At 48.9% G+C, this 24,924-nt stretch overlaps 11 protein-coding genes across 11 annotated transcripts; 5 read left to right on the top strand and 6 right to left on the bottom strand.

The window, feature by feature from the left end:
• Positions 1–189: 189 nt before the first annotated feature.
• On the top strand, positions 190–1,716 carry N7487_009915 (FAD-binding oxidoreductase; the record flags this gene model as incomplete). The annotated part of the gene is made up of 4 exons (XM_056877645.1): positions 190–627; positions 687–810; positions 866–987; positions 1,048–1,716. The coding sequence occupies 4 exons, from the start codon at positions 190–192 to the stop codon at positions 1,714–1,716; spliced, it is 1,353 nt and encodes a 450-aa protein (XP_056726225.1).
• A 1,815-nt stretch (positions 1,717–3,531) lies between these two features.
• On the bottom strand, positions 3,532–4,771 carry N7487_009914 (FPP/GGPP synthase family protein; the record flags this gene model as incomplete). Its single annotated transcript, XM_056877644.1, has 4 exons — positions 3,532–3,916; positions 3,970–4,296; positions 4,353–4,507; positions 4,568–4,771. The coding sequence occupies 4 exons, from the start codon at positions 4,769–4,771 to the stop codon at positions 3,532–3,534; spliced, it is 1,071 nt and encodes a 356-aa protein (XP_056726224.1).
• Positions 4,772–6,100: 1,329 nt separating this feature from the next.
• N7487_009913 (MDR family MFS transporter) lies at positions 6,101–7,987 on the top strand (the record flags this gene model as incomplete). The annotated part of the gene is made up of 4 exons (XM_056877643.1): positions 6,101–6,310; positions 6,386–6,765; positions 6,813–7,236; positions 7,289–7,987. 4 exons carry the CDS (start codon positions 6,101–6,103, stop codon positions 7,985–7,987), a joined length of 1,713 nt encoding a protein of 570 aa, XP_056726223.1.
• A 399-nt stretch (positions 7,988–8,386) lies between these two features.
• N7487_009912 (uncharacterized protein) lies at positions 8,387–9,871 on the bottom strand (the record flags this gene model as incomplete). Its single annotated transcript, XM_056877642.1, has 1 exon — positions 8,387–9,871. The coding sequence occupies one exon, from the start codon at positions 9,869–9,871 to the stop codon at positions 8,387–8,389; it is 1,485 nt and encodes a 494-aa protein (XP_056726222.1).
• Positions 9,872–10,726: 855 nt separating this feature from the next.
• Positions 10,727–11,650, bottom strand: N7487_009911 (SDR family oxidoreductase; the record flags this gene model as incomplete). Its single annotated transcript, XM_056877641.1, has 3 exons — positions 10,727–10,762; positions 10,821–11,164; positions 11,215–11,650. The coding sequence occupies 3 exons, from the start codon at positions 11,648–11,650 to the stop codon at positions 10,727–10,729; spliced, it is 816 nt and encodes a 271-aa protein (XP_056726221.1).
• Positions 11,651–12,023: 373 nt separating this feature from the next.
• N7487_009910 (SRPBCC family protein) lies at positions 12,024–12,485 on the bottom strand (the record flags this gene model as incomplete). Its single annotated transcript, XM_056877640.1, has 1 exon — positions 12,024–12,485. One exon carries the CDS (start codon positions 12,483–12,485, stop codon positions 12,024–12,026), a length of 462 nt encoding a protein of 153 aa, XP_056726220.1.
• A 1,312-nt stretch (positions 12,486–13,797) lies between these two features.
• On the top strand, positions 13,798–15,888 carry N7487_009909 (flavin-containing monooxygenase; the record flags this gene model as incomplete). Its single annotated transcript, XM_056877639.1, has 6 exons — positions 13,798–13,962; positions 14,010–14,489; positions 14,542–14,788; positions 14,863–15,246; positions 15,313–15,669; positions 15,719–15,888. The coding sequence occupies 6 exons, from the start codon at positions 13,798–13,800 to the stop codon at positions 15,886–15,888; spliced, it is 1,803 nt and encodes a 600-aa protein (XP_056726219.1).
• Positions 15,889–17,260: 1,372 nt separating this feature from the next.
• Positions 17,261–18,614, top strand: N7487_009908 (dimethylallyl tryptophan synthase; the record flags this gene model as incomplete). The annotated part of the gene is made up of 2 exons (XM_056877638.1): positions 17,261–18,414; positions 18,485–18,614. 2 exons carry the CDS (start codon positions 17,261–17,263, stop codon positions 18,612–18,614), a joined length of 1,284 nt encoding a protein of 427 aa, XP_056726218.1.
• A 1,264-nt stretch (positions 18,615–19,878) lies between these two features.
• N7487_009907 (uncharacterized protein) lies at positions 19,879–20,142 on the bottom strand (the record flags this gene model as incomplete). Its single annotated transcript, XM_056877637.1, has 1 exon — positions 19,879–20,142. The coding sequence occupies one exon, from the start codon at positions 20,140–20,142 to the stop codon at positions 19,879–19,881; it is 264 nt and encodes an 87-aa protein (XP_056726217.1).
• A 523-nt stretch (positions 20,143–20,665) lies between these two features.
• On the top strand, positions 20,666–22,669 carry N7487_009906 (cytochrome P450; the record flags this gene model as incomplete). Its single annotated transcript, XM_056877636.1, has 9 exons — positions 20,666–20,761; positions 20,821–20,925; positions 20,976–21,104; positions 21,170–21,362; positions 21,416–21,602; positions 21,656–21,878; positions 21,934–22,111; positions 22,179–22,422; positions 22,480–22,669. The coding sequence occupies 9 exons, from the start codon at positions 20,666–20,668 to the stop codon at positions 22,667–22,669; spliced, it is 1,545 nt and encodes a 514-aa protein (XP_056726216.1).
• A 424-nt stretch (positions 22,670–23,093) lies between these two features.
• N7487_009905 (FAD-dependent oxidoreductase) lies at positions 23,094–24,704 on the bottom strand (the record flags this gene model as incomplete). Its single annotated transcript, XM_056877635.1, has 4 exons — positions 23,094–23,582; positions 23,639–24,009; positions 24,074–24,345; positions 24,412–24,704. 4 exons carry the CDS (start codon positions 24,702–24,704, stop codon positions 23,094–23,096), a joined length of 1,425 nt encoding a protein of 474 aa, XP_056726215.1.
• Between the last annotated feature and the right edge of the window lie 220 nt (positions 24,705–24,924).

Raw genomic sequence — 24,924 nt, 5'->3', positions numbered from 1 at the left:
CTCATAATGCTCAACCCTTGCATATTGGGGGCGATACCTATCTTCATTAGAACCTCGTGTCACTGTGGGGCTCAGTGGGATGATACGTAAAATTCCCTGATTTTAACAAGAAGGGTAGCCATCCTTCTCAGTAGTTCAAAGATTTGAATCCCTTTGAATTTTGCGTATCAGCTTACCTCGACAATAAAAATGAAGCATACTCTCCCATCCGCTCTTGTCACTCTATGGCGGGATAGTCCAGGATATGAATCGGCACGCAGCAGGACTTTTAATCAGCGAGTCCCGCCGGAATTGCCCTATGCGATTGTGAAGCCAAAGAATGTGGAGCAAATTCAGCAGGCGGTACAGCTCGCCATTGACCTTGACAAGCAAATTCGCATCCGATCCGGAGGCCATAGCCTAGCGGGATGGACGTTGTGTGCGGATTCTATTCTCATCGATTTGGTTGACTTCATGCATCTGGAGTACGACGCCACGACCGCCATTGCCAGTGCCTCTCCCAGTGCCACGAGCGCCCAGCTGAACGACCTGCTGGTCCCTCATGGGCGCTTTGTTCCCGTCGGCCATTGTGGAGATGTCGGACTGGGTGGATTCTTTCTCCAAGGTGGGATGGGACTTAATTGTCGGGTACGTTGGTGATTTGCAAACCTTGGGATCCATTGAATCCACATTAACAGAAAGAGTAGAGCTATGGGTGGGCATGCGAATACCTGGTCGGCGTTGATTTGATTACGGCCGACGGCGAATACAAACATTGTAGCGAAAGTGAAAATGCAGACCTATTCTGGGCAGCTCGAGGCGCTGGTCCAGGTACCTCTACCATCTTATAACTTATCTTCATGCCTCTAACGAACCACCTCGATAGAATTCCCCGCAATTGTTACCCGGTTTTTTATCCGGACGCGGCCAGCAGCCGCAAAACACGAGAAGAGCACCTTTATCTGGCCCGTAGCCTGTTCGGACGCGGTGGTGTCGTGGATTTTAAAGGTATGAACCCCCTCTCTAAGTCAACACTCAGCCATACTAAGGCCGGATCCGTGCACGCAGATTCTCCCCGAATTACACGCCGACATTGAACCACTCGTGGTCAGTACTATTGTCCCTGGACCCAACATCGCTGCCATTCTGGTGCAGTTTCTAGTCTTTTTGGGTACCAATGAAACCGGGGCAGAGAAGTTGGAGCCCTCTCTGACGGCCATGCCAGATGGGACCATCATGGAGTTCAAGGGCGTATCCACCAGCATTCAACAGGAATATGTGTCTCAGGAGGGCACCATGCCTCGGGATTCTCGCTACATCTGTGACAGTGTGTGGTTCAAAGATGGGATTGACTTTGTCGCCGTCACCCGGCGAATGTTCCGTGAATTTCCTCGGGATCGATCAATGGTCTACTGGGAGCCCAAATATCCAACGAGTCGGAGAAAGTTACCAGACATGGCCTTTAGCCTCCAGGCAGATCAATACCTCGCCCTGTTCGCAATTTTCGAAGACTCCCAACAAGATCAAGAACAGGGTATTCGTATTCAAGAGTTTATTCAAGAAATTGAGCCTTATGTTCTGGGAACCTTCGCTGCTGATGGGGTGCCTGCGGTGCGCAAAACTCAGTACTGGTCGGCGGAGGTCATCGAGAGACTGTACTCAGTATGCCAGAAATGGGATCCTGCTCATCGACTCGGATGCACTCTGCTAGACCCAACGCGGAAGATGAAATCATAGCGACCATGTATCACTATGCAACTGAAGCACGTACATTGCTATGTCGCTGGGATGAGCAATGAGGGGGGAGATCATTTGTTTGGTAGTCTACTCTTGCAGCTACTCCTGCAGTATCCATGCACTCGTTAGGCATACAATAATTCAACACCCAACCCTGAACAGTACTGCTGGGGTACAGTATTCTTTTCTGCAGACTCATCTCGCCATGCACCGTGTCATGTGGCCTTTGGCGGTACCCCAGTAATGACCAGATTGCCACCTGATTAGATGGGTGTCAGTAGGTTCCAAAGCAGGGAGCGGAAAGTTTATTGGTGATGAGCTCTACTATCACTGTATATAGCCTTGGATGCTTTTGCTTTGTTCTAAAAGCCCCCTGGAGTTCCATTTTTAAATCTGCGTCAAGTATCACAGTGATATCTGTTGTGATATGAGGCTGGCGTAGACCAGGAAGCAAGCCGCACCATCGGTATTAGCTCCGAGATGTCTATACAGACAACCAAGGTGATTTCCAATCAACTTGGCTCTGTGCTGTATACATAGCCTCATATTTCCCTCTAGAATAAACAACAACTGATACCTCTGAACTACAACAATATCCGCCCGACGGTGCGCATCGGAGTCGAAACGCTAGGTTTCTGCGTCAGTATAGGCAGTACTACTAGTTAGTTAACTAGTTATTTAGTTAGTTACCCTTCTGCTACCTCGTAGGCCTGATCGCTAACGCCGGTAATCTATGCTCAGAGGATGTGGCCGAAAGAGGTAGGTATAGTTCACCCGCGCGAGCTGGCCTTCGCATCTCCCTTACCAAAACCATTACGTTAAGACACTTCCACTTGACTATCCCTATCCTAGAATATTATCTGTCAAAATGATAGAGAACGGATCTCGAAAAATATCAATATTTCGGGTACTTAGGTGGGGGGATCGCCAGAATAAGATTAGGCTTTAGGCTCTCCCCTTTCCCGAACCTTCTGCTCGGAGGGCGGCCTGAGCAGAAGTGATCCATGGATGGCACTAATGTTTAGTGCCCGGATTGAGTGGGGACTATCCTTGGGTCTGGCCTCGCCTCGGCTATTTGTCACAAGAACAGAGCGGTGTACGGTGTCGACCCAGCCTCATTTTTGAGGATGGATCGTCGAGTCCTCCGACATTCCCAGTGGTCATTGTTAGTTACCATGCCAGCTTGGGCGATAAGGAGGGACACTAATGCAAACGCCCCTACTTGCTTTTTTTTGCCATTAATACCAATACCAATAATTAATATTACCCAAATATTAGTATGCAGCTCATACCGTTTGAAAAAATACCATATTTATTGCCTGTGGCGTGCATGCATTAACTAGCACGAGTTCTCGCCCGAGCTGGCATGGCAGGGTAGAACTAATGTATCATTCCCGTATTGTCAGGCGCATTATCCATAACACGACAGCTGATGCAGATCCAGATCTGATACATTGGATTATATGTAACACAAGATCCATCCTAATACAGTGAACCATCGGAATCTCGTGCTGACAGGACTGGAGAGGCGAGTAGTAGTAAACTTGTGTTGGGGTGGAAAGAGAAATATGAGATGTAAAAGCAGGCGAACGCGATACAGATGCGGTCGCAGACACGTACTGCTGGAAGGGCACCTAGGGAGAACGGGATCCGGGCTTACTCGTTCGAAAACTAGGGTATATGTATGATCTGCTAATCATTACTATACAGCTACGTTGTAGATATTTTTCAACTGATTAAAATGAAGATACGGGACGTCTCTATTCTAATCGATATAAAATGGTCGCAGTAGTATTATGAACTGCATGGTATTTGTTACCTTGTCCTCAAAAAGTCCAAAATCGCACGGATTCCTTTCGAGGGGCCCAATAGCATCTCCAAGCCCCGGAAAGTCTCATTTGCTTCTTCCAGGTACATGTCAAGCTTTTCCCGGCAATAAACGAAGCTACCAGTGGACTCTATGTAGCGCACTGCATACTGCTTAATCACCTCGTCTTTGGTCTTCAATTTGAGGATTTGGATGAGCTGTGAGTCGTTGGGTGCAGCATGGATGCTGTGGATGATGGGATATCCGAACTTTCCCTCGGTCAGATCCTCACTGAATCCCTTGGTCTTGGTCATAGTTCCGCTTTGAAGGTTCATATAATCATCGCGAATCTGGAAGATGATTCCCAGGAGATTGATGAAGTTCGAAAAGTTCCTGTTGCGTCAATTAGCGTGTTTTGGTTGAATGAGGGAGGGACGTGAGCATACACTGTTACCTCGCTGTTCAGTTGCATCAGCTGCACTGCCAAATAGAATAAGCCTCCTGTTTTGCAAGAGACCATCTCGACGTATTCTTCTTCTGTGGGACATATTAAATTGTCCCTCCAGTACAATTCCATGCCCTGCCCCCGATGGAGCTTGAGTAGCCCCTTTGTAAATATGTCAAATGCGCGGCTGTCATTGAGATCCGCTAGCTTAGCTTGGGCCAGGAAATAGGCGTAGTTCGCTGAATTGATTGTCTGTGCAACACCGAAGATCCTATGCGCCACAGGGTTTCCCCTTCGGAGTTCAGATGAATCTTGAATGTCATCAATCCTGGAAGTAGTCGAGATTAGCTCTACTTGCTTTCCATCAGTGGATTGTAGCCTCACAATAGAGATGCTGTGTGCAGTATTACAACGATCTCTTTGATAATATTCAGTTTGTCCTCCGGGACCCTGAACCACTCATTCAGAGCATCAATCAGCTTCCCTCGGATGTCCTTGCCCGGAAGAGAGAGCAGGTAATTCAAGGGCCCTCGAATAATCTAATTTCCCCCGGCTCATTAGCAATGGCGCTGGACATCGAGAGAGGTGCTCAGAATCACCTCTTCATTCCGTTCTTCCCTCCCAACGGCCGTCCCAACTGATACCCTTGAGGGTGGCTGAAATAATTCAGGGTTGGGGATTGGGGAAGCCTTGAGGTCAAGAACGTTATACGCTCCCTGCTTCACGGCTTGTGCGAAATCTATGGCGACGGTAACAGGTGTAGCCACATTTGGGAATATGTATCCTGGGGCGAGGAATAACATCTTTTCCCAAAGAAAGAATCAGTCGGTTTCGATACTCCAAGTGACAGACTATGATTAGGCTGAAGCTGAGCACTGATAATTCCCAGCTATCTCTGAGGACACAACGAGAATGGTTCTTCAGTAGGGCAGTCCGATCTTTTAACATCTTTCGAAGGCTCGGCCATGATGCATACCCTATTGCAATAGGCTAGCAAGGGTTGCATCTGATTTTTCTCCGTATTTTGCAGGGACATACTCAATGGCTGATAAAAGGACAGCAATACCTACATGCATAAGCTGGAGCAGCTGAGACCACGATAGCCACATATGCCTTGTGTATAATACACAATAGGATGTTCCCCCGGATCGACGGCCTCTAGGCACGCTGCAAGGGAGCACATGGCCTTTCTACCATTGGCCTGCAATGGCAATCTGTATAAGCATATAAGCAGCAGGTGACATATCATATTGGACACGATCGAGGGGTGCTGCATCGTGCATAGGGTTACAGCGATCTTCCATATGCGTGAGACACTTGACCATGCATCATGGGAGGAAACGCAGAGGACCTGTGACCCCACCCTCTGAAAGATAGCCAGGATCTTGCAGCTGTCTCATGATGGTCGATCCTGACCTGTAATGGTACAATAAGATCCGTAATAAATGGTAATGTATGGAAAGGGCTGGCTAAATTGGTTAGACACCGCGGAGATAAAACGCCAAGTTTGCCACGTTCCTCGTATGAATGTCCAGTCGATTAACTTGATATAGCGGGAATGGCGGCATGCCTTATTATGATTTTACCCATTTCGTTACCCCTAGTCTAGCGTGGAGTCGGTCTGCCTGCTAAGTCTCAACTAAGTCTAGGCTTATCTACCGATCCTAGACAAAGGGCGGTTCGCGGTTCTCATGAGGAGTCAAGAACAAGGTAGCGGCCAATAAGTGAGACTGACCCTGGCAATCAGGTAGTCAAATATCGTAAGGCAATCCGTCTGTGGTAGCATGTGGCGTTTAAGGCACCTGAGAAAAGCAATTAGAGCTAGCAGGAGCGAAAATAAGACGTTGGAATGAATGGAGGAATGGAGGACAGGCTCAATATAGACCCGCTTGATAATATTCCAAACCAGTTTCCTATCCCCTGCAAGGGGGTAAGCGCGACAAAGAAAAGCCCTGCCCGACGCCGAAACCACCAAGTCGCCTACTAAGCTCCCCCACTCAAAGTCTAACTAGCCTTTGGCATTCCTGCACATTTGTCTCGCCATTTCTGACTCAGTCGTTCTGATCTCAGAGTCTGTGAGGTGTAAAAAAGACGGCAGTGGGCAAGAAAAGACAAGCACAGACCTTCACACAATGCCGGACAAAGGAAACATCCAACTGGATACACTCCAGCACCAGGACCATTCGCAGGAGACCGCCTCTCGTTATGGGGGAGGATCACAATTGCCGGAACAAGAGAGGCTCGATACCAACATCCAAGATGATCCTGTGGAGTATCCCGGTCTCATTCGCGTGATTCTGATCACCCTGGGAGTCGCGCTGTGCTCCTTCTGTGTTGGACTCGTGAGTCGAATCGTCGGCCCAGGCGACCTGGTCCATCCACTGACTGCGATGGTCCTTTATTGATGTTCGAACTAGGATAATACGATCCTCGCAACGGCGATTCCCAAGATCACCTCTGAGTTCAACTCCCTCGAGGACATGAGCTGGTATGTCAGCGCCTATCTGTTGGTCACGTCCGCCTTCATTCTCTCCTTTGGCAAGATCTACACCTACTACTCCGTCAAATGGACCTACCTGGTTTCTCTCGGGTTGTTCGAACTGGGGTCACTGATCTGCGCCACCACCCCGTCCTCGGCGGGATTGATCGTAGGCAGAGCTATCTCGGGCATGGGATCCGCCGGGATCTTTCCTGGCTCGGTGATCATCTTGAGCAACATCGCGCCTCTGCATCAACGGCCGCTATTGACCGCTTTCATTGGAATCATGTCGGGCATTGCCACGGTGACTGGACCTATGTGAGTCAGCTCTATCCCGTTGGCGTCTATTGACTAAACGTCTACAGACTAGGCGGTGTCTTCACTGATCGACTGTCATGGCGATGGTGTTTTTACATTAATCTTCCTATCGGCGGTGTCACCGCAGTAGTGGTTTTCTTCTTCTTGAAAACCACGAAGGTAAAGAAGAATGTACCCACCAGTCACAAAATCAAGGGTTTAGACTGGATCGGCACTGTGGTCTTCATCCCGGCGATTGTTTCGCTGCTCCTGGCGCTTCAGTGGGGTGGCGCACGATATAACTGGCAGAACGTCCGGATCATTATGCTATTTATTATTGCCGGAGTGCTGGGGATAGTGTGGCTGTTGATCCAATGCTGGAAGCAGGAGGAGGCCACTATCCCGCCGAGACTGATGCAGCGACGGAGCATAGTTGGCACCTGTGTCTACACCATCCCCTTCGTTGGCTGCGTGATAGTGTTCGGATACTACGTATGTCAGTCTCCCCCGTCGCATGGAATAGAACTAACGCAAGCAATAACAGCTCCCCATATGGTTCCAGTCCGTCAAGGGCGTGTCGGCCTCCCAGTCTGGCATTATGAATCTGCCTACCGTGGTCGGAACGATTGTGGTCGGCCTTCTATCCAGTGTGATAATCATGAAGGTGGGATACATGGTGCCCTTCCTGGTCTTGGGATCAGTTTTGCTGGCTGTAGGTGCCGGTCTCTGCTCGACATTCCAGCGCAGCTCGGGGTCTGCTGAATGGATTGGTTACCAGGCAATGATTGGAATGGGATCTGGCTTGGGATACCAGCTACCTCTGCTGGTCGTCCAGGCCGACGTCCCTGCAGCCGATGTGCCAGTAGCTACGGCGGTCGTGATCTTCATGCAGAACCTCGCGGGATCCATCTTCAGTGCCATTGCCCAAACTGTCTTCCAGAATCAATTGGCGAAAAGCGTGCAGATCCTGGTTCCCTCCGTAAACCCGAAGTCAATTCTCGATGGTGGCACTGTTGGTCTGTCTGACCGATTCCCCTCGGATGTGCTGCCGTCAATCCTGCAGGCGTACAACACCGCTGTCACCCATACATTTTATGCTGGAGTGGCTGCAGCCTCCCTGTCGGTATTTGGGGCGTTCATTGTGCGATGGAACGTGTCGGTCAAGAAGAAGGTACCTCCAGAGCCGCTGCTGCCAGAAGGTTCTCCTTCTGGTGCGGAGAGGGACAACAAGAACAGCACCTAGCCGTTTCTGTGGATGAGGATGAAGGATATAATGACTATTTACTAATTTAGGACATAAGTTGTTGATTCGGTATGTTGAAGCTACTAGCTAGGAGGAGAGAGAAGAAGAGAAATCATAATCTATATATCAATCTATCTAAAGCAGGGGATTTATACCCTAACAAAAAAAAAGGAAAAGACAGGCTCAGTCTGCAGACAAATGGAGGCATCAATGCGATGACCGACATTGTCCAATAGGCTAGACTATAGATGTTCTGTTCACTACCCCAGAGTCACTGTTTCCAGCAAGAGTAGATGCTAGATACTTTGGAGATTTATGAACCGACCCAGCCAAGTACAATGAACAATCCCCTTAATATCCAAGCAATCTCTTCTCACTCCGTATGAAAATTGAAGTCCTTCATTCATCCCGGCAGAGTGATGGAGTCTTTCCCGCTGTATATCGTGCCCACACAGGGTCTGCAATGAGTCGCTTCATCGTGTCCTGGTGGATAGTAACATGGATCTCCCAGCAAGGGTGCGTTCCCTGCCTTCGAGGTAAGATGTAAAACATGCCATCGACCATCCCATCTGGTACTCGCATGTCGCTGGGATGGCCCATGTGACCACCAAAATCGGCCTCGTACACGCCAATGTCCCGCCAGCTGCTGATGTGGTAGTCTGTCTGGCCAAACGCCACAGTGGACAGGTCGGGGACGCCCTCCAGATAGGAGATAACACTACGCACATAACTATCGTTTATGGTGTTGAGCTTGCGGCGGATGGCCAGGGCGATGCGCACCAGGGCTGCTTCCCACGTTTCTCGGCCTAGCCGTTTCGCTGTTTCGTAACATTGGGCGCCAAGGGGATCGCCATCGCCCAGTTTATGCAGGAACGCACTCATGCCAACGCTCTCCCGGAGAAGGACGATGGCGTTGCCAACGTATCCTGGATTAATGGGCGACTTCATGCGCCCTCGTATATTCACGGCCATGCAGACCGAGGAATCGGATGGAGGAATGACGTTGTTATTCTCTGCAGGATACCGAACACGATTGAGACACAACCACAACAGCGACACCACTAGATCATTGCTCGAAATCCATGGATTCTCCCCTTCGTCCTTGAGCGCTGGTGATTCCCGAAGCATGTGATTGCAGGTTTCCTTTAGCGCATTGACTAGGCTAGCAGGGATGCGGAAATACTGCGTCGACATGAGTCGGGCCGTCTGGATCAAGACCTGCTTCATGCCTTCGAGGTCGGCGGGCAGAGACGCCACGAGAGGATACTCCTTATTGTGATCAAACCGCGGATCGGGAGGTCCTCCGCAGTGTCTCAGCTTCTCTCTAGAGTCGTTTTGAGACTCCAGACTGATTTCAAGGGGACCGCCATCAGGGCCACGGCAGCATCTGGCAAAGTCGCGGACAATGGTGCCAATACCGGTGGCATCGATCACACTGTGGTGGAACGCAAATCCTAGAATGATGCCGTCCGTCATGGCATTCACCTTGACCCGGAAGATTGGCACCGGCTTGTCTAGCTCCGGGAAGAAAGGGACCGGGAGATAGTTCTCGTTGGCGGTGCCCAGCTGTTCCGTCGTCGAGGTCGCACTGGAATCTGCAAGACAGGAGTTTGAGTGATGTGCGACGAGGCAGACGGGTATCCCTTCCTCAGCGGGCGGTCGAATCTCGAGCTGCCCTGGGCGTACGCCGGGGGTCTCGCATGGAGCCAAATATCCGGCCAGGAAAGGAAGTTTCTCGATGAAATTGTCAGCTCCCTTTTGCGGCTGATTGACAGCCAATGCCACATCCGGCACGGGGAAAGTTAGAAAGAAGCGAACATAACATGGAGGAATGGTATGGTCAAGCCCGGTGAGAGGATACGCTTCGAATAAGGGCTTGGACATGATGGCAGCACAGCTGGATGTATGATTTTGTTCCAATGGACGTGTTCAGGTTGCATTTGTAGGATACGAGAGGTATTTTAAACCCGTAGGAGGGCCGAATATGCATATATACGAGCGACGTGGGTATTGCCAGCCACTGGCGTTTCTGTGGAATTCATTTATGCATTGTAGTGGGGGAACAGCGAACTTGGTGATATTGATACCGATGTGGGAAATAATACAGCGTACTTTACCACTAGAACCACAACAAAAACTATGATTCCTGTTTAGGGCCTAGGGAGGTCATATCCCATTCCGATACCTAAACCTAAAGGTTCGGCCTACCATGTATTGCCCCAAAGGTTCTCATAAATACAACATGTTGATCACCTACGTAGTGCCTGCATGTGTCTAGATCAGTGTTGTTGGTTGTTGTTGCTCTCGACCCGCCAACAGCATTTAACTGCCATCGCGGCTTTCCCTCCATAGCATATTAGTGCATATTGTAGTGGCGAGATACGGTATCCAATCGTGTGGTAGTTACATGGCTGTAAATGTTCCCTGGTTCCATATTGTAATATTTGTAATCGTTTAGGTATTGAATACGTACTCTTTGTACCCGAATTTTAGCTGTTTACTGGCTCTAATAGGATTTCCAGGATTTACTGTGATCCTACTTGTGCTAGCAGTGGAGTCGCCTACGAACGCTCCCCTATTTCAATATATAGATGATTGCACTCCGTACTGATAGAGCATCTCTAACGCTGAGTCTGCAAGATACACCTGCAGCCGACACATGTCAGTGCAGTATTCTACCCATTACTATCCACCAAAGAAGCTACAATCCAAACGCAATCAGTACAAGTCTGCAGCCCCTTAGCTAATTCCGGCCATTTTCACTGTGACCAGATCCTAATTCCCAAGATTAGCATAAACTAGTGCCATTGGGAACACCTCCAGTGGCGCTTACTCTTAAGAAGCGTGGCATAAGGGCCACCACCCAGTAAGCAAAAGAGGCCATTTGGCCACGGTAGGTAATGCCTCCTTGGCGATTCAAGATATCACCCACCACTCGTTCGGCATACACGGTTGCTGACATGCGGGACGCCTTCTCACTTCCCTCTGCCTGCGCGGCGATCTGTTTCTCCCACGTCATATACGCGGAGTCAGGCGGAAGCCGGTAGTTTGTCTGAAAGATCATTGTCTGCACTGCTCCTGTCATGACGGAGAGCACCTGGACTCCAAACGGTTTCAGTTCCAAGCGCAGGGTCTCACTGAGGGCGAGCAATGCAGCCTTGGAGCTGGAATAGATACCTATAGGTGGTTGGTGAGAGATTTGATGTGAAGGGTTCTGAATCACGTACCGAGCCATAGGGGCAATGTCTCGCTGGCAACCGAGTTGATGTTTACAATGGTCCCACGAGCTGCAATCAGGAGAGGAGAGAATTCTTGGATCATCCGCAGGGGACCCCAGAAGTTGACCTCGAAGATCTGTCGACCATGTAATTGATCGCAATCTAGCACCGGAATAATGTACCCATCCCCGGCATTGTTCACCAGATAGTCCAGTGTCCCTCCGGTATGCTTCTGGATCAACTCAACCGCCGCACTTATCTGGGATTCCTGAGTGACATCCAAAGGGATCAGCGTCATCCGATCTAAATCTCTTAGGTGCTTCATCTTCTCCGTCTTGCGGGCTGTTGCAAACACATGGAATCCCCTCTGGTGGAACACCTCCGCCAGGGCAGACCCGATGCCACCTTGACTACATCCGGTGATGAGCACTGTGCGACGCTCCATATGCAGAAATGACTAGGAGAAATGATAAAGTTGTGTCTTTGTCCCGATGGTTCTTTGATAAACGGGATTCCATCTACTGCTAGAGCTTCTACGACGTATTGGCTTGGCGCTGTATCACACGTTTTAAAATTCCTACGTGCACAGGTCTCCGCATCCTGCAAATAGCTGCAAAGAAGTACATTCGGATATGTGATCGCTTAGCTCTCAGGTGCAGGTGGGCTTTCGATAATCTAGACGGGCTACCACCGCTAAGACTCTATGCAAAAGACGGAATAATAGACGTGTCAAATGCAAGATATCCACAGGTATTGCTTTACAGAACTTGGTTGCATATCCATTATGCAACATCCTTGCATACCAATCATTCTCATATTCAGGACTTCTCCAATCGGGCCTTGACTGCATTGAGATAATCGGTGTGCATGTCGGTATCGGCAAAGTCAGCCTTTTGCTCTGGAGTGGCGTCGGCATTGGTACAGTTGATCATGGTACGAATGAAGCGCGTCTTATTGTCCCCGATGGGGTCGAAGATGTAGGTGATGATGGTGTTGTAGACTGGAGGCAGAATGAAATCGGTGGGCAGACTGAACTCGAAGTACTGGTCCTTGACCATTTTCCGCACCTCCCAGTGACATTGGAAAACCCAGCCACGTACATCGATTGTCTCAGTGAATCTGAGGCCGACAGTAGCCTCTTTGTCCAGACCATCGTCGCCCTCAATTCCCTTACAGGCTGGGTGGATCCCGATCCAGTTCGAGACGGTGGTCACAAAGTCATAGACCACATGGGCGGGCTTATCGATGATGATTTCACACTGGCTCTTGAATGAGGACATGGTTGTGGAATATGGAGGGTGGTATGGGTGTCAAAAGAGCAAGCGATGCTGGAAGATTTACAATATTGAGCGCGGACACTAGAGCAGTTTGATGTTGACTATCGCTCATTGCTGGGATATTTATCCTGGTCACGGGCGTACGGTAGCTCATTATTGCAGGTGCTGAGCTTTTGGACTTATCCAGGCTCTGCCAAAAGCACGATAAGATTTTGCAGCCTTCGTAAATTATCTCAGTGCCGCAGGATGCGAAGCGCAAGGAGTTGATTATTCACTACGTGGTCAGAATGTATGTAACCTCGTGGATAGTACTTGGGACAATTAAAGGGTTTTTTCACTGGCCCAGAAAGGCAAATAGTCTCGTGATTGGGCCAGAATGCTGCATCACCAAAGTCCGTGTCTTTGAGCTGTCCGATGCAGCTACACCTCCTTCTGTAGGTCACGGCTTTCGGATTCATAGTAGAGGAATATGGAAGCACTGTATGGTCCTATCGGGGAAAAGGGCGCTGGGTTTCACAGCAGACAACAGATTCGCCCGACCAAGGTCTCATACCTGATCAGGTAATGGCAGTATAATGCCATGCATGCACCATGTCAATAGCGCACCGCAGGAATGCTTTATCCTACCACGACAGCAAGGCCGAGAAATACGCTAATGTATGCACGCCACAGGTAACAAATATGGTATACTTTCAAATGCGTATAAAAAATTTAATACAGACAAAAGCTAGCAAAAAAAGTAAAGTTGCATGCATGCATTAGCGTATTTCTCGGCTGGGCTGTCATGGTAGGGTAGTAGGGTAGGTAGTCCTATTGCAGGAAATGCTTGACCCCTTGCTTGACGTCTGCCACCTGCTCAGCTGCCCAGAACAGCCTGGGCATCACGAGGGATTTCCACGCCAAGTCGGACGAACAGCCACCAATGATGACTAGCATAAGTTGGGGGACAGCGGGACAAGCAAATGTGACAGCAAATACAGGTGCCCCCCTTTGAAAAACATAAATTTTGTATGATGCAGGAGATGTGAGCCACTGAAAGACGGCAACCGAGAGTGAGACATAGATAGAACAGCCTTGCTACAGCACAATTAGCGGCTGCTTCGTAGCAATCGATACACAGTCTGGGATACCCTAGGCGAGGAAAAGCGGCATGGCGTAAAACCCGATGACAAGCGAATATGTTGTAGATCTAGTGACTTGGGTTACTGCAGTGTGCCCCCTCCATGGATTACAACCGACCTTTCAGGCCGGGTATATATCGGAGATGGTGGTAATTTTTTTTTTTAGCACGCATTGCTCTTGACATCTACTGACCATGAAAGTTGCGGTCATTGGAGGCGGCCCATCGGGTCTCGTTACCCTCAAATATTTGCTGGCAGCACACCACTTCCAGCCGGTCGACCCGATCGAAGTACAGCTGTTTGAATCAGAAGATCGAGTGGGAGGCACCTTTTCCTATCGCACCTACGATAGGGCCGAGGTAATGCCAACCCTTCTCATTGAAGTCAACTGCTAAATGAGCCACAGCTTGTTTCATCCGCACAGTTGACCACCTTCTCTGACTACCGCTGGCACGACAAATCCGTCGATTACCTGTCTGCAGTGGAGTACGTTGAGTACTTGGAGGGCTACTGTGACCGGTTCGGGCTCAGGCCACATATCCGCCTCTCGACACAGGTCGAGAAGGTCGAACGCACGGGCAAGGGGAAACACCGAATCACTGTCTCACACAAAGGGCAGACAAGCACCTGGGACTGCGATGCCGTCGCGGTGTGCTCCGGTCTGCACGTCAAGCCCAATATCCCGTCCATCCCCGGATTGGACCGCGTGCCGGTGGTCTTTCACTCATCCGAATACAAACATGTGCGGCAGCTGGGCCAGAACACTAATGTGATGGTGTTAGGGACTGGGGAGACGGGGATGGACATCGCATACTTCTCAGTGACGGCTGACTCGACCAAATCCACAACTGTATGCCACCGCAATGGATTCGTGATTGGGCCCAAGGTAAGTCGGTGACCGCGTACGCACCTTCCGGACGCTAACCCGCAGCATATAGAGATTGCCTGAGACCAAACTGTTCGGCCGGGTAACCAGCAAGACGCCCGGGAAGGCCCTTCCTGTTGATCTCAGTCGACCCTACCTCTTCGTGAACTCGTATGTCCACCGCAAGGTCCGTGGAGCCCTTCAGACCACGCTGTCCCGATGGGCGGTTAAGGCTGGCTCCTGGCTGGTGACTGGGACCACCCGGGGATTTGACCAGTGGGTTGGCAGTCTGCCGAAGGACAAATACGATGAGTCTCATTGTACGTACGATCGGGATGGGTATTGATGGCGGAGAGGGAAAAGAGAAAGAGCCCACCACTAATATATCTCCTAGACTTCTATTGCAAGTCCACCAAGGCCATGCCTTACATCAGTGCTCCCTACCGATCGCACAGCTGGGTCCACCGTCTGCGATCCAGCATCGTTCAGGCCGTCCTTCCCGACACAGGGTCCCGGAAGATTGACCTGGCGCCCTGGCCCGAGTATATCGATGAGGACGGGGTGGTGCACTTCGAGAAGAACAGCCGCCCGGATAGCAAGGTATTGCTTCAGGAGCGACGCTTCAAGCCCGATGTGCTGGTGCTGGCGACTGGGTACACCCAGTCATTTCCCTTCCTGGGCTCAGAGTATTGCACGCCTGATCAAGCCGATCAGCGCGGCATCTGGCGAACGGGCGATGCATCCGTCGGCTACATTGGCTTTGTGCGGCCCAGCTTCGGTAGGACGACATTCCTCCCCCACACCTTTTTCATCACCGGGTGATTAACAATTGCTTGATCAACAGGTGCTATTCCACCCCTAGCCGAGATGCAAGTCCAGGTCTGGGTGTTGAATCTCATCAACCGTCTGCCCGGCCCTCTCGTCGCGGACGATTCCTATCGTCTTTTCAGCAATCCAAGCGGCCGCATTGAATATGGAGTTGACCATGATATGTTTGCCCACCGACTGGCCTTGGATATCGGCTCGGCCCCCTCGTTCTTCCAGGCCCTCGCCCATGGGTGGCAGGTGATCGTGTTCTGGGCCATGGGGGGCACCCTGAACACCAAGTTTCGCCTGGTCGGTCCGTGGGCATGGTCCGGGGCACCAAGGATCATCCATGATGAGCTTCTGGATACTGTCACAGGTCGAAGATCAACCATCGGTAAGTGTTGCCCGTGCTACCCACGCTGATGTATGCTAAAGCCGCCTAGAATTAATCACCCAGCTTATCATGACCGCAATTCTATGCGGTATACCGAGCATACTGCTATGCCTGGCAGATCTGCTCGTGGCCCTCTGCATCCGGATTTTCCAGGCTACTTCCGTAGTGTCCTCTCGACCCTCAAAAGGAGATTCTGAAGTAACAGAGAACCGCGGCTAACGCAATTTGTTGAAGTATGTGGAGTGGTAACTTCCCTCGTGAAACGGGCTGATTCATTCAGTGCCCACTCCATTTTCTGAGTTATGTTTCTGTATGTAACTCTGGATTACTCATGAACTCGAGCATCGTAACGGCCGAGTATCGGTCACACAGGCTATGGGGAAGGACTTAGCAAAGGCTTCCTATTTTTTATTGTTATCATCTATCAATCTGATCGCCGTCTTAGCCCTATTAGATATCTTCAATACTAGGCTATGTAGATAATACTAGATGCAAAACAGTTCACTAGTGAGTCGCCCAGCTCCAAAACTTGCATTATAAAGACATGATAATTTGTGACTTAATTAGCTGTATGAGCTAGAAATATATAAATCGGAATTATCCTCTCACCAAAATTGCTAAGAGTTCGCCCAGGTACTACGTTAACCATATAGAAGGCAGGCTCGAAACTTTTCATCTATATGAGCCCCGGTCGTTGCGATATGTGAAAAAATTGTATTTGCTAGGGGAGTTTTGGAGTTGGTGACTTGGTAGGATGGGCAACTACGGGTTACCCAACCACGACAGCCCGAGAAATACGCTAATGTGTGCACGCTGCAGGTAATAAATATGGTAACTATTCTCTCAAATGCATATAACAAATTAAATACAGACAAAGCTATGAGCTGCATACTGATGATTGACGAGTAATAATTGATGGTATTCGTATAACCAGCCGAAAAAAAAAGTAAAGTGGCATGCATGCATTAGCGTACTTCTCAGTTGGGCTGTCATAGTCCATAGGTAAAATAGTGAATTACGTTAAATACAACAGATTGGGTGAGCTCGGAGAGAATATAGCACTGAACAGCCTTGAAAGGTCCTGTATCTCACTGCATAAGGCCCTCGAGGGCTCACACTTTTGGGTATAATAGCCGATGCTCATTTCTTTCGGTGCGAGACCGTATGTAGGAAAGTGTAGACTACACCAATACTAATTATAAGCCAGTATGTGAAAGCACAAAGTCCCGAAGAGATAGAAAACACTCGATTAAATGCTGAATATTAAAACCTATGGCAATAGATTTGTTAGGTGCCTGTGGGAAATATTCAATGATGTAGATGATGAGCACAGAGACGATGCCATCGGTTTGACCGGGCATGGGATATGAACGATGCCAAAGAGCGGTGTGAACAGTATACGACATACTCGATCTTGTATACCACTAACGTATGCAGAATGTAAGGAAGTCACTACTGACGAATAAGTGGATTCATGCAGTCGATTTGGAAATGGCAATCAGCTTGAGACATAAAAACAAGATGCGGTCCCTGAACTGTGATGATCTGTAATCCATACCGGGTCTCTTGATGCTGTTGAGGCCAAATCACCATGACCAATTCTTTATTAAATAATGGTGACATGGTTCAAGGAGTCGAATTGCCTGATGCAGATCAGCAGTTCTGGTGGGACTCGTTAGCTCCCATTCTGAGCCGAATGCTTCAGTGTTCTAAGTACTCGGTGCAAAGTCAAGCGAATATTCTCTCCTTCTTCAAAGATTTTATTGTCCCCTCCTACGGGCCGCGACCCTCAATTGACGGCGAATTCTTCTGGAAGAGCTATGTAACATATAATCATACTCCAGGCCAGGTTAGCTTCAATTTTCACAAGAATAAATGCACGGTGCGCCTCAGCAATGTGCCTACGGCTCCTCTGGCAGGCACGGCATCCGACCCATTCAACCAGAAAGGCGTTGTACAGACAATCAAGCATATCCAGAAAGCATTGCCCGGCATGGATATGACTATCTTCGACTACTTCAGCGAAGCCTTCCTTGTTGCCGACGAAGATACGGTCGGCCTTGACGCTAGAAAGCCCGTCCCACAATACAACCAGCTGGTTGTTGCGTCGATGTTAGGTTATGATTTCGAACCTGTACCCCGAGTCAAAGTGTACTTCAACCCGCGATGGAAGGCCCTCCAGATGAACATCGAGAACCATGATTTGATCTGGACAGCGATCAATAATCTAGGATCCCCGATAAAGTCATATAAGAGAACTCTGGACCTGCTTCAGGAATGCGGAAACCCCAGACAGCCGGGTGGATGGATCTTTCAACCAGAGTTCATCAGCTTTGATATGGGCGAGAATATGTCAAATACCGCAAGACTGAAGCTGTATGGCTTTACGACCAAAACCTGCTGGTCCCACATTGAGAGCATTTACACGCTGGATAGACGGCTCGATGATGCTGAGACTCAAAGGGGATTGGCGGTGCTGAAGAGGCTATGGCATCTTGCTCTTTCGATCCCAGAGGATCATGATGAGAACCAGGATCTCCCCCCATGCCCCCATCTGACTGCCGGGGTCATTTACAACTACGAACTGCGGGAGAACAGTGCCAAACCCGAGGCTAAGATATACATCCCTGTGAGGTTCTACGGTTCGGGAGATGGGAAAGTCATTGAAGGATTAGTGGATTTTTTCAAGAGTGAGGGCTGGGATGAGCTCGCCACCTCATACCAAAGAGACTTTGTGTCTGTTTTGTAAGTTTTCCTCACCTGTAAATCCATCCCAGAATCTCTGTATAAAAATACTGACGATTTCTTTGGTCAGCTCCACCCCGGATGGTAAGATGGTTGGAGAGCATCACGATATTTCCTTTTCCTACAAGAATGATCACCCGTATGTAACCGCTTATTATCGACCAGAGCTGATCAGACCAATGGAGCGCCACATAGTCTAGGCAGTCGCTAGCTACTTGTTAAATGATAGCCCTTTCCCTAGATTTCCCAGTGGCACCAGTAGTAGAATGATAGGGTAAAATTGTACATCAAAAGTAATCCAGTGTACTTCAGCTTGACAAACAGCTGACGACCTTTTCAGCCACGCCCCGAGATGCATATCACGTATCACATTTCAGCGTTTGCTGTCATTGGAGAACGGAAAATGGGATGGGAGCTGCCTCTAATTGTTTCAATTTATGTAGGTCCTTTTTTGTAAGACTTGGTAAGCGTGAACGTGGATAATTAACCAACTTGCTGACCCAGGAGTCTTTAACTGTAGAGAGGACATATGGGTGGCCGTTACACTTGGCTATCATTTACGCGTGTCTTACTAGCATACACATGATCTAACGCATTAAAATTTATAGAATATAGGTACATGGCTAGAGCTGAGCCTACTATAGCAGATAAAAATAAATTCCTTCCTTGGCAAAACTTATCTCTTCCTCACATGCTCGTTCTTCATCAAATTTTTAGACAATGCTGTCCAGTAGAGTGCAAGTGCTACACTACAAGGACCAAACGCCAGGCTCATTGTAGCTAGTTGAGATGACAGAGAGAAAAAAGCTATCCACCCCTTGCCTCTCATTCTGTCTTCCCAATACACATCATAGCACCACAGCAGAGCACCCGTGGATGAGATACTATAGTCCCAGTGCAGAAACCTAAGGACTCCAGACTCTAGCGATGTGATTTTCACCTCCTGCCATGGAAGTCTGGGGACCAAGAGGCTCTGTGGGTGAAGGTCTGCCGAGTGCAGTGACAAGAAAGGGCTCTTAGGATATATTGAAAGGAATGAGATCAAAAGAAGACCAACGTGGCTGATGATGGAACATGCCAGGGCAAAGGCGTAAGCATGCCTGAACAGTTGCTGTGGGCGACTTCGTCTATAACCATACCTCAAGGAATGTGCGATTCCAACGGCAAGTGCAATGTAAAGGGGCCATCCCTGCCAACTGGCAATAAATAATTGCTTAGACGGAACAGATATACTTGCAGGTGCTGGAAGGCTGCTCAAGGCTAAGGGCAGTATATAACAGACGACCAGTGACAGTGGAAGATCATTTGGCCCCAGTATAGATACCGCCGGTATACTGGTGACGGCAAACTCTTCCATGGATGTACTTCTCATTGCTAGTAGAACACACATCATCACCCCTGGGCCGATTCCTTGCACCAGGAGACCGGTGAGGGCATTTCTAATTTTGGAAGATTAGTATAACGCTATACAATGTGAGCCCATACGTACATCATGACTATTTCCACAATTGAGCTCTTCACGCACGTATGCATGAGGAGGATTAACCACATCGGGATCATGGAGCCTGCAAATGCAATCGCATAGAGGGATAAAGCAGGTGAGGTACCATGGAAAATAGGCCAGAAGAAAACGTTGCATGCCTTTAGGAATTTGTCAAGTGGGTCCAAGCCAGTATAATGTGACCGAAGACCATCTTGAAGTCCAGCAAGAGAGCCCTGAGAGCCCATGGTGGACAGAAGATCAATGAAACCATTTTGAAAGGATAAATAATACTTTGTATATATGGCCACGGATGCGAGAATAATCAATATAGGTCGTACGACATGAGACATTTCGATCGCTTTTTCTAAGAAACTCGATCGATGATAGAGTGGTAGTGAGTATCAATTTGAAAGATGGCGAAAATAAGAGACGGCCCGGACGGGAGATAGACGGCTTTGATCACATGGCCACAGGGTCTAGAGCTACTTTAGGGATATTACCAAAAAGGGCGGTGTCTAGCGATTTGCAATTCACATGCAGCTACTCCCTTGCAGTGTGCAGCTAGCTGGCGCTTTCTCCCTCTTGCTTTTTTTATGTTGGCTTTTAATCCCTATCTACTCCGTCGATGTATTCCTACCACCCCAAAGCCCCCCGTAAGAAGTACTTTATGCAGTTTGTGCTGCATGATCCTATTTGAAGGAATTTATTATATCCTCCCCAAGAGTTGAGCTATCTTTAATCAAAAATTTAACAGATTCGACTCTCGACATGGACTATGTGACCCAGTCCCCGTGGATAGTGACCTTAATTGTAGCAGCAACCACTTACTGTACCCTGAGATGGGTTCAATATTGGCGTTCCTGGGTGTGTTTTTGCTGTGAAATCCGAATACATTTACACAGAAGTGACTGACATACATTCAGGTTAATGTGCCAGTGGTGGGCCGACGGGGCTTTCTGGGGTCATGGATCAGCACAATCCTCTGGACATGGGAAGCACGTGGTTGCATCCAGAAAGGATACGAAAAGGTACTTCAAGAGCTTTGACTCCGACCAGTATGCTAATGATAAGACTCTAGAATAAGGATTTTGCGTTCCAGGTCTCTACCCCGAATGGGTGGGAAGTCTGTATATGCAATGATGACATGATCAAGGAATACAAGAACTTGATGGATGATCAGATGTCGGCTCTGGCTGTCACATCGGAGGTATCCGCACTCCAGTCCTTTTATACCAGCCTCCATGATTCAGATCTTTAATGATTGCCTCTTAGACCTTTCAAGCCAAGTATACCCTGCCTGGAGCAGACTGGGATGCAGTGCACAAACTGGTTCCTCAACCTGCGCTGGCTAAGTCATTAATGTGGCTGAGGAATCGCGCTGCGAACGATACTGACCCCTATTTCGCCGACTTTGTGAAGACTTTCCAACGGGCATTTAAGGAGGAAATCCAGGTTGAACAAGACGGTGCAGTCGAGGACTTCCGATAAAACCAGGCAGAGTCTAACTGTAGTCCCCAGGCCCATTCGAATGGCAGCCCTTCCCTTGCTTCCCGCGGTACTCGCGCATCGTCGCGGCCCTGACGGTCAAAGCGCTTCTTGGATCGTTGGAGAACAGGCCCGAATTGATTGATCTCTTATGTGAATACGCCGAGGCCATTCCGCTGGATGGGTTCTTTATTGCTCTTTTCCCGGCAGTCCTGAAACCGTGAGCAAAACATAGGTTCATCACCGAGGGACGATGTAATTAATCAGAATTAGGATCGTAGCGTTCTTCTGCAAGGCTCCTCGACTCTCAGACCGATTGGTGAAAGTCATCACAGAAGAAATTGCTAGGCGAGAATTGGAGAACAAACACAGGATCCCTGAGGACATGACAGATTGGATGGCCCAGTGGGTCAAAGACAACCCCGGTTATTGCATTGAATCCGCCGTCGTCCGGGTTATCGCAACATTCTTCGGGGGAATCCATACCACTACCCAGGTTGGTGCTGCACACTGAGAAATGGAGGATATGTCGCTCATATATCGTATGTTAGCTTACGGTTCATACCCTGCTTGAAATTGCAACCCGCCCCGAGTACGTGGATCCCCTGCGACAGGAGATCACAACTGCCCTCAAAACCCATGGTGGATGGAATAAGAGTGCTATTGAGTCAATGACCAAGCTCGATAGCTTTATCAAGGAGGCTCAAAGATTCAATCCTTTGGATGCAGGTAAGTTGCCCTTCACAATGACCTACGTGAGTAATGATACTGTCATCTCAGGCTGACCGATACTCAGCATCGTTGGCACGCCAGGCCACTCGGGACTTTCAATTCTCAAACGGGTTGAAATTACCCAGGGGAACTTGGGTGTTCGCACCCAATGGACCAATGCTGTTCGACGAGAGTCTGTACCCAGCTGGTAGTCAGTTTGATGGGCTGCGCTTCTGGAAGTTAGCAGAGCAGACCCAGAAACCTCATGACTACCGACTGGTCACAGCGAGTTCCAAGTATCTACAGTTTGGTGATGGAAGACACACTTGGTATGTTACCTACCGCCTTGTTGCTGCTTCAAACGTTAATCTTTCATGTACCGACAGCCCAGGACGCTTCATGGCAGCTGATGAAATCCGACTGATTGTCGCCCACACCTTATTTCATTTTGATATTGCCATCAAGAATCATGGGCCACGTCCCAGAAATACAACTTTCAAGAAGATATGTTTCCCTGATATGGCAGCAGAGATCATGCTCAGACCCAGAAAACCGCATGGCTCTGACGGGAATTGAACACCTATTTCATGGGTTCCCTATTTAACTAGATCCAAAAGAGCGCCTGTAGGCTAGCCCAGTTGCAGGGCAGGTTGAGCTCATAGCTACTCTAAGAAAAGAGAAGCTAGGGGTAGTAATGGAGTGGAAGAGGTATCTGAGTTGCTTTCACAAGCGATAGCTCCCAGGGCTACATTTAGTTTAGTTACACAATACTCCTTAGTAAGCCATATTAACCAGCTCTAGGGCTATCTCCACTGCACCGAAAGTATCCATTACAGTAGCTAGAGAGGCTATTCCAATGCACTTTATTCCATAGAAGGTGGAAGTGCAAAATGATAACCACCTCAAACTTTACTTCATGCATCATTACATGTACGCCATCCGAAAAATTCTATAACTTGATTATAATTTAGTTCTGCGAATCTAGCCCATCTCCCATGTCCTATCTCATCATAGAAACTCTCTTTGGCAGCTCCATGATTATATTCATGTTTCCCAGGCAACTCCACGTCAAAGCCGATAGGAGAAGCACCAGGACACACCACACAGTCCTTCCAAGCCCACTATTTTTGTATTTTTCCCATCCGTAAGAACAACGGCTGGGAGAGGGAAGATAGGCACACAATTCACCGCCAGCGATGGTCTTGGAGGCCATATCAGCTGGGAGATCGCCTGCATGAGGTGCATAGTAACGTCCAAAGAGGGTGTTGAAGATCCCGTCTCGAGCCTGGAATCGAACCAAAAATCGTGAAGTTTTATAGATAGAATTGACTCGAGGATGTCGAACCTCGCGATACTGGGCTAGGAGTTTTTCAATCTGTGCGTTGGTCGGAGGCTGTGTCTGTTTCTGCAGCAAATCACTCAAAAGGCTACTCAAGACCGCCGCGTCTTCAATGGCCATATTGGCCCCTTGTCCGATATTTGGTGTCATCTGTGGACCAGTTAGCCTTCGCAAGTTGAAGTGGCCTATCACTGGCGAAGCCCTACCTTGTGGGCACTATCGCCCATCAAAACCATTCGACCATGGTACCAGGTGTCAAAGACATTCTCTTCCAACGCCGTCATGGAGGCTGTCTCCCGACTATCCCAGAGCTGCCCGAATGTAATATCTTTGAAGAATTTTACCTCTTTCAGATGATTGACGATGGGGCCGATTTCTTTGGCTGTAAAGCGAGGGCATTCGGGATAGACATATTTCCGGTCGAGCTTCTGGATTAGGAACCAATAAACTCGACCTTTTTTGCCGTGGATCGTGACGATTGTGAGATGATCAAAGAAAGCATTCACCTGTTCACCCACAATCAATCCTTTGATGGGGGCAGAGATGCCAAAAATACAGCTGTATTCTACCGTCATGCCTAAAGATTGCCATGATTCAGTAAGGATCATACATTGGACGCCATCCGGGGGTCATTGACTCACTTCTCTGTTCTCTCTTTGTGACCAAACCAGGGTTGATTCTCTGTGCAGCCTTCCACATCTCTGCGCGAACTCTGCTATGGACGCCGTCGGCACCGACGATAAGATGACCCTTGTAGATCGTCCCATCTTCCATAGTTATCGTGCTATCGATAGAAGAGCTCTCAATGCTGACGACCCTTGCGGCCAGCCGAATCCTACTCTTGTCTGGGTAGTGCTGGTAGAGGATTTCAAGCAGCTTCTGTCGGTCGAGAAAGGCTATAGGGAATCCGAACCTATATGAAATTTAGGGACAGTATCAGCGATGCGACTGAATATTTGCGCAAGCAGTGGAGACGAACCTCTCGTTCACTAGTTTAGGATAGGAACTACTGAATCTGAAGCCATCCGGGTAGCCGATGGTTGCCGTTTCCAGAGGTTCGATATATTGTTCGATGGTCTCATACAATTGCAGTTGATCGAGCACTCGAGCACCATTCGGCAAAATACCAATGGATGCCCCAATCTGAGGTGCTGGTTCGCTGGCCTTCTCGAGCACAACGTGACTAATTCCCGCCCGATGTAGACAATGAGCTAAAGTGAGGCCAGCAATCGAGCCTCCAACAATAATGACGTGGAATTGGTCTTTGTCCATGTTTCTTTGATTGAAACTCACGGGAAGACTAACGCAGACAGAAGGTGGTGGGAACTAACATCCAAGGACAGATGGGGTAATACGCTTGAAACTCGCCATGGTCAGCGAGCCTGCACGGATAGAGAAGACTATACCCAACCACGGCAGCCCGGCCAAGAAGTACGCTAATGCATGCATGCCACTTTACTTTTTTCCCCTAATCATTATTACCCAACAATCT

Source organism: Penicillium crustosum (assembly GCF_028827405.1).
Source record: "Penicillium crustosum strain IBT 35664 chromosome Unknown utg000004l_segment0_segment0, whole genome shotgun sequence".
NCBI lineage: Eukaryota > Fungi > Ascomycota > Eurotiomycetes > Eurotiales > Aspergillaceae > Penicillium > Penicillium crustosum.
Note: the sequence above shows the minus strand (reverse complement) of the source record. Positions and strands in the feature narration are given on the sequence as shown.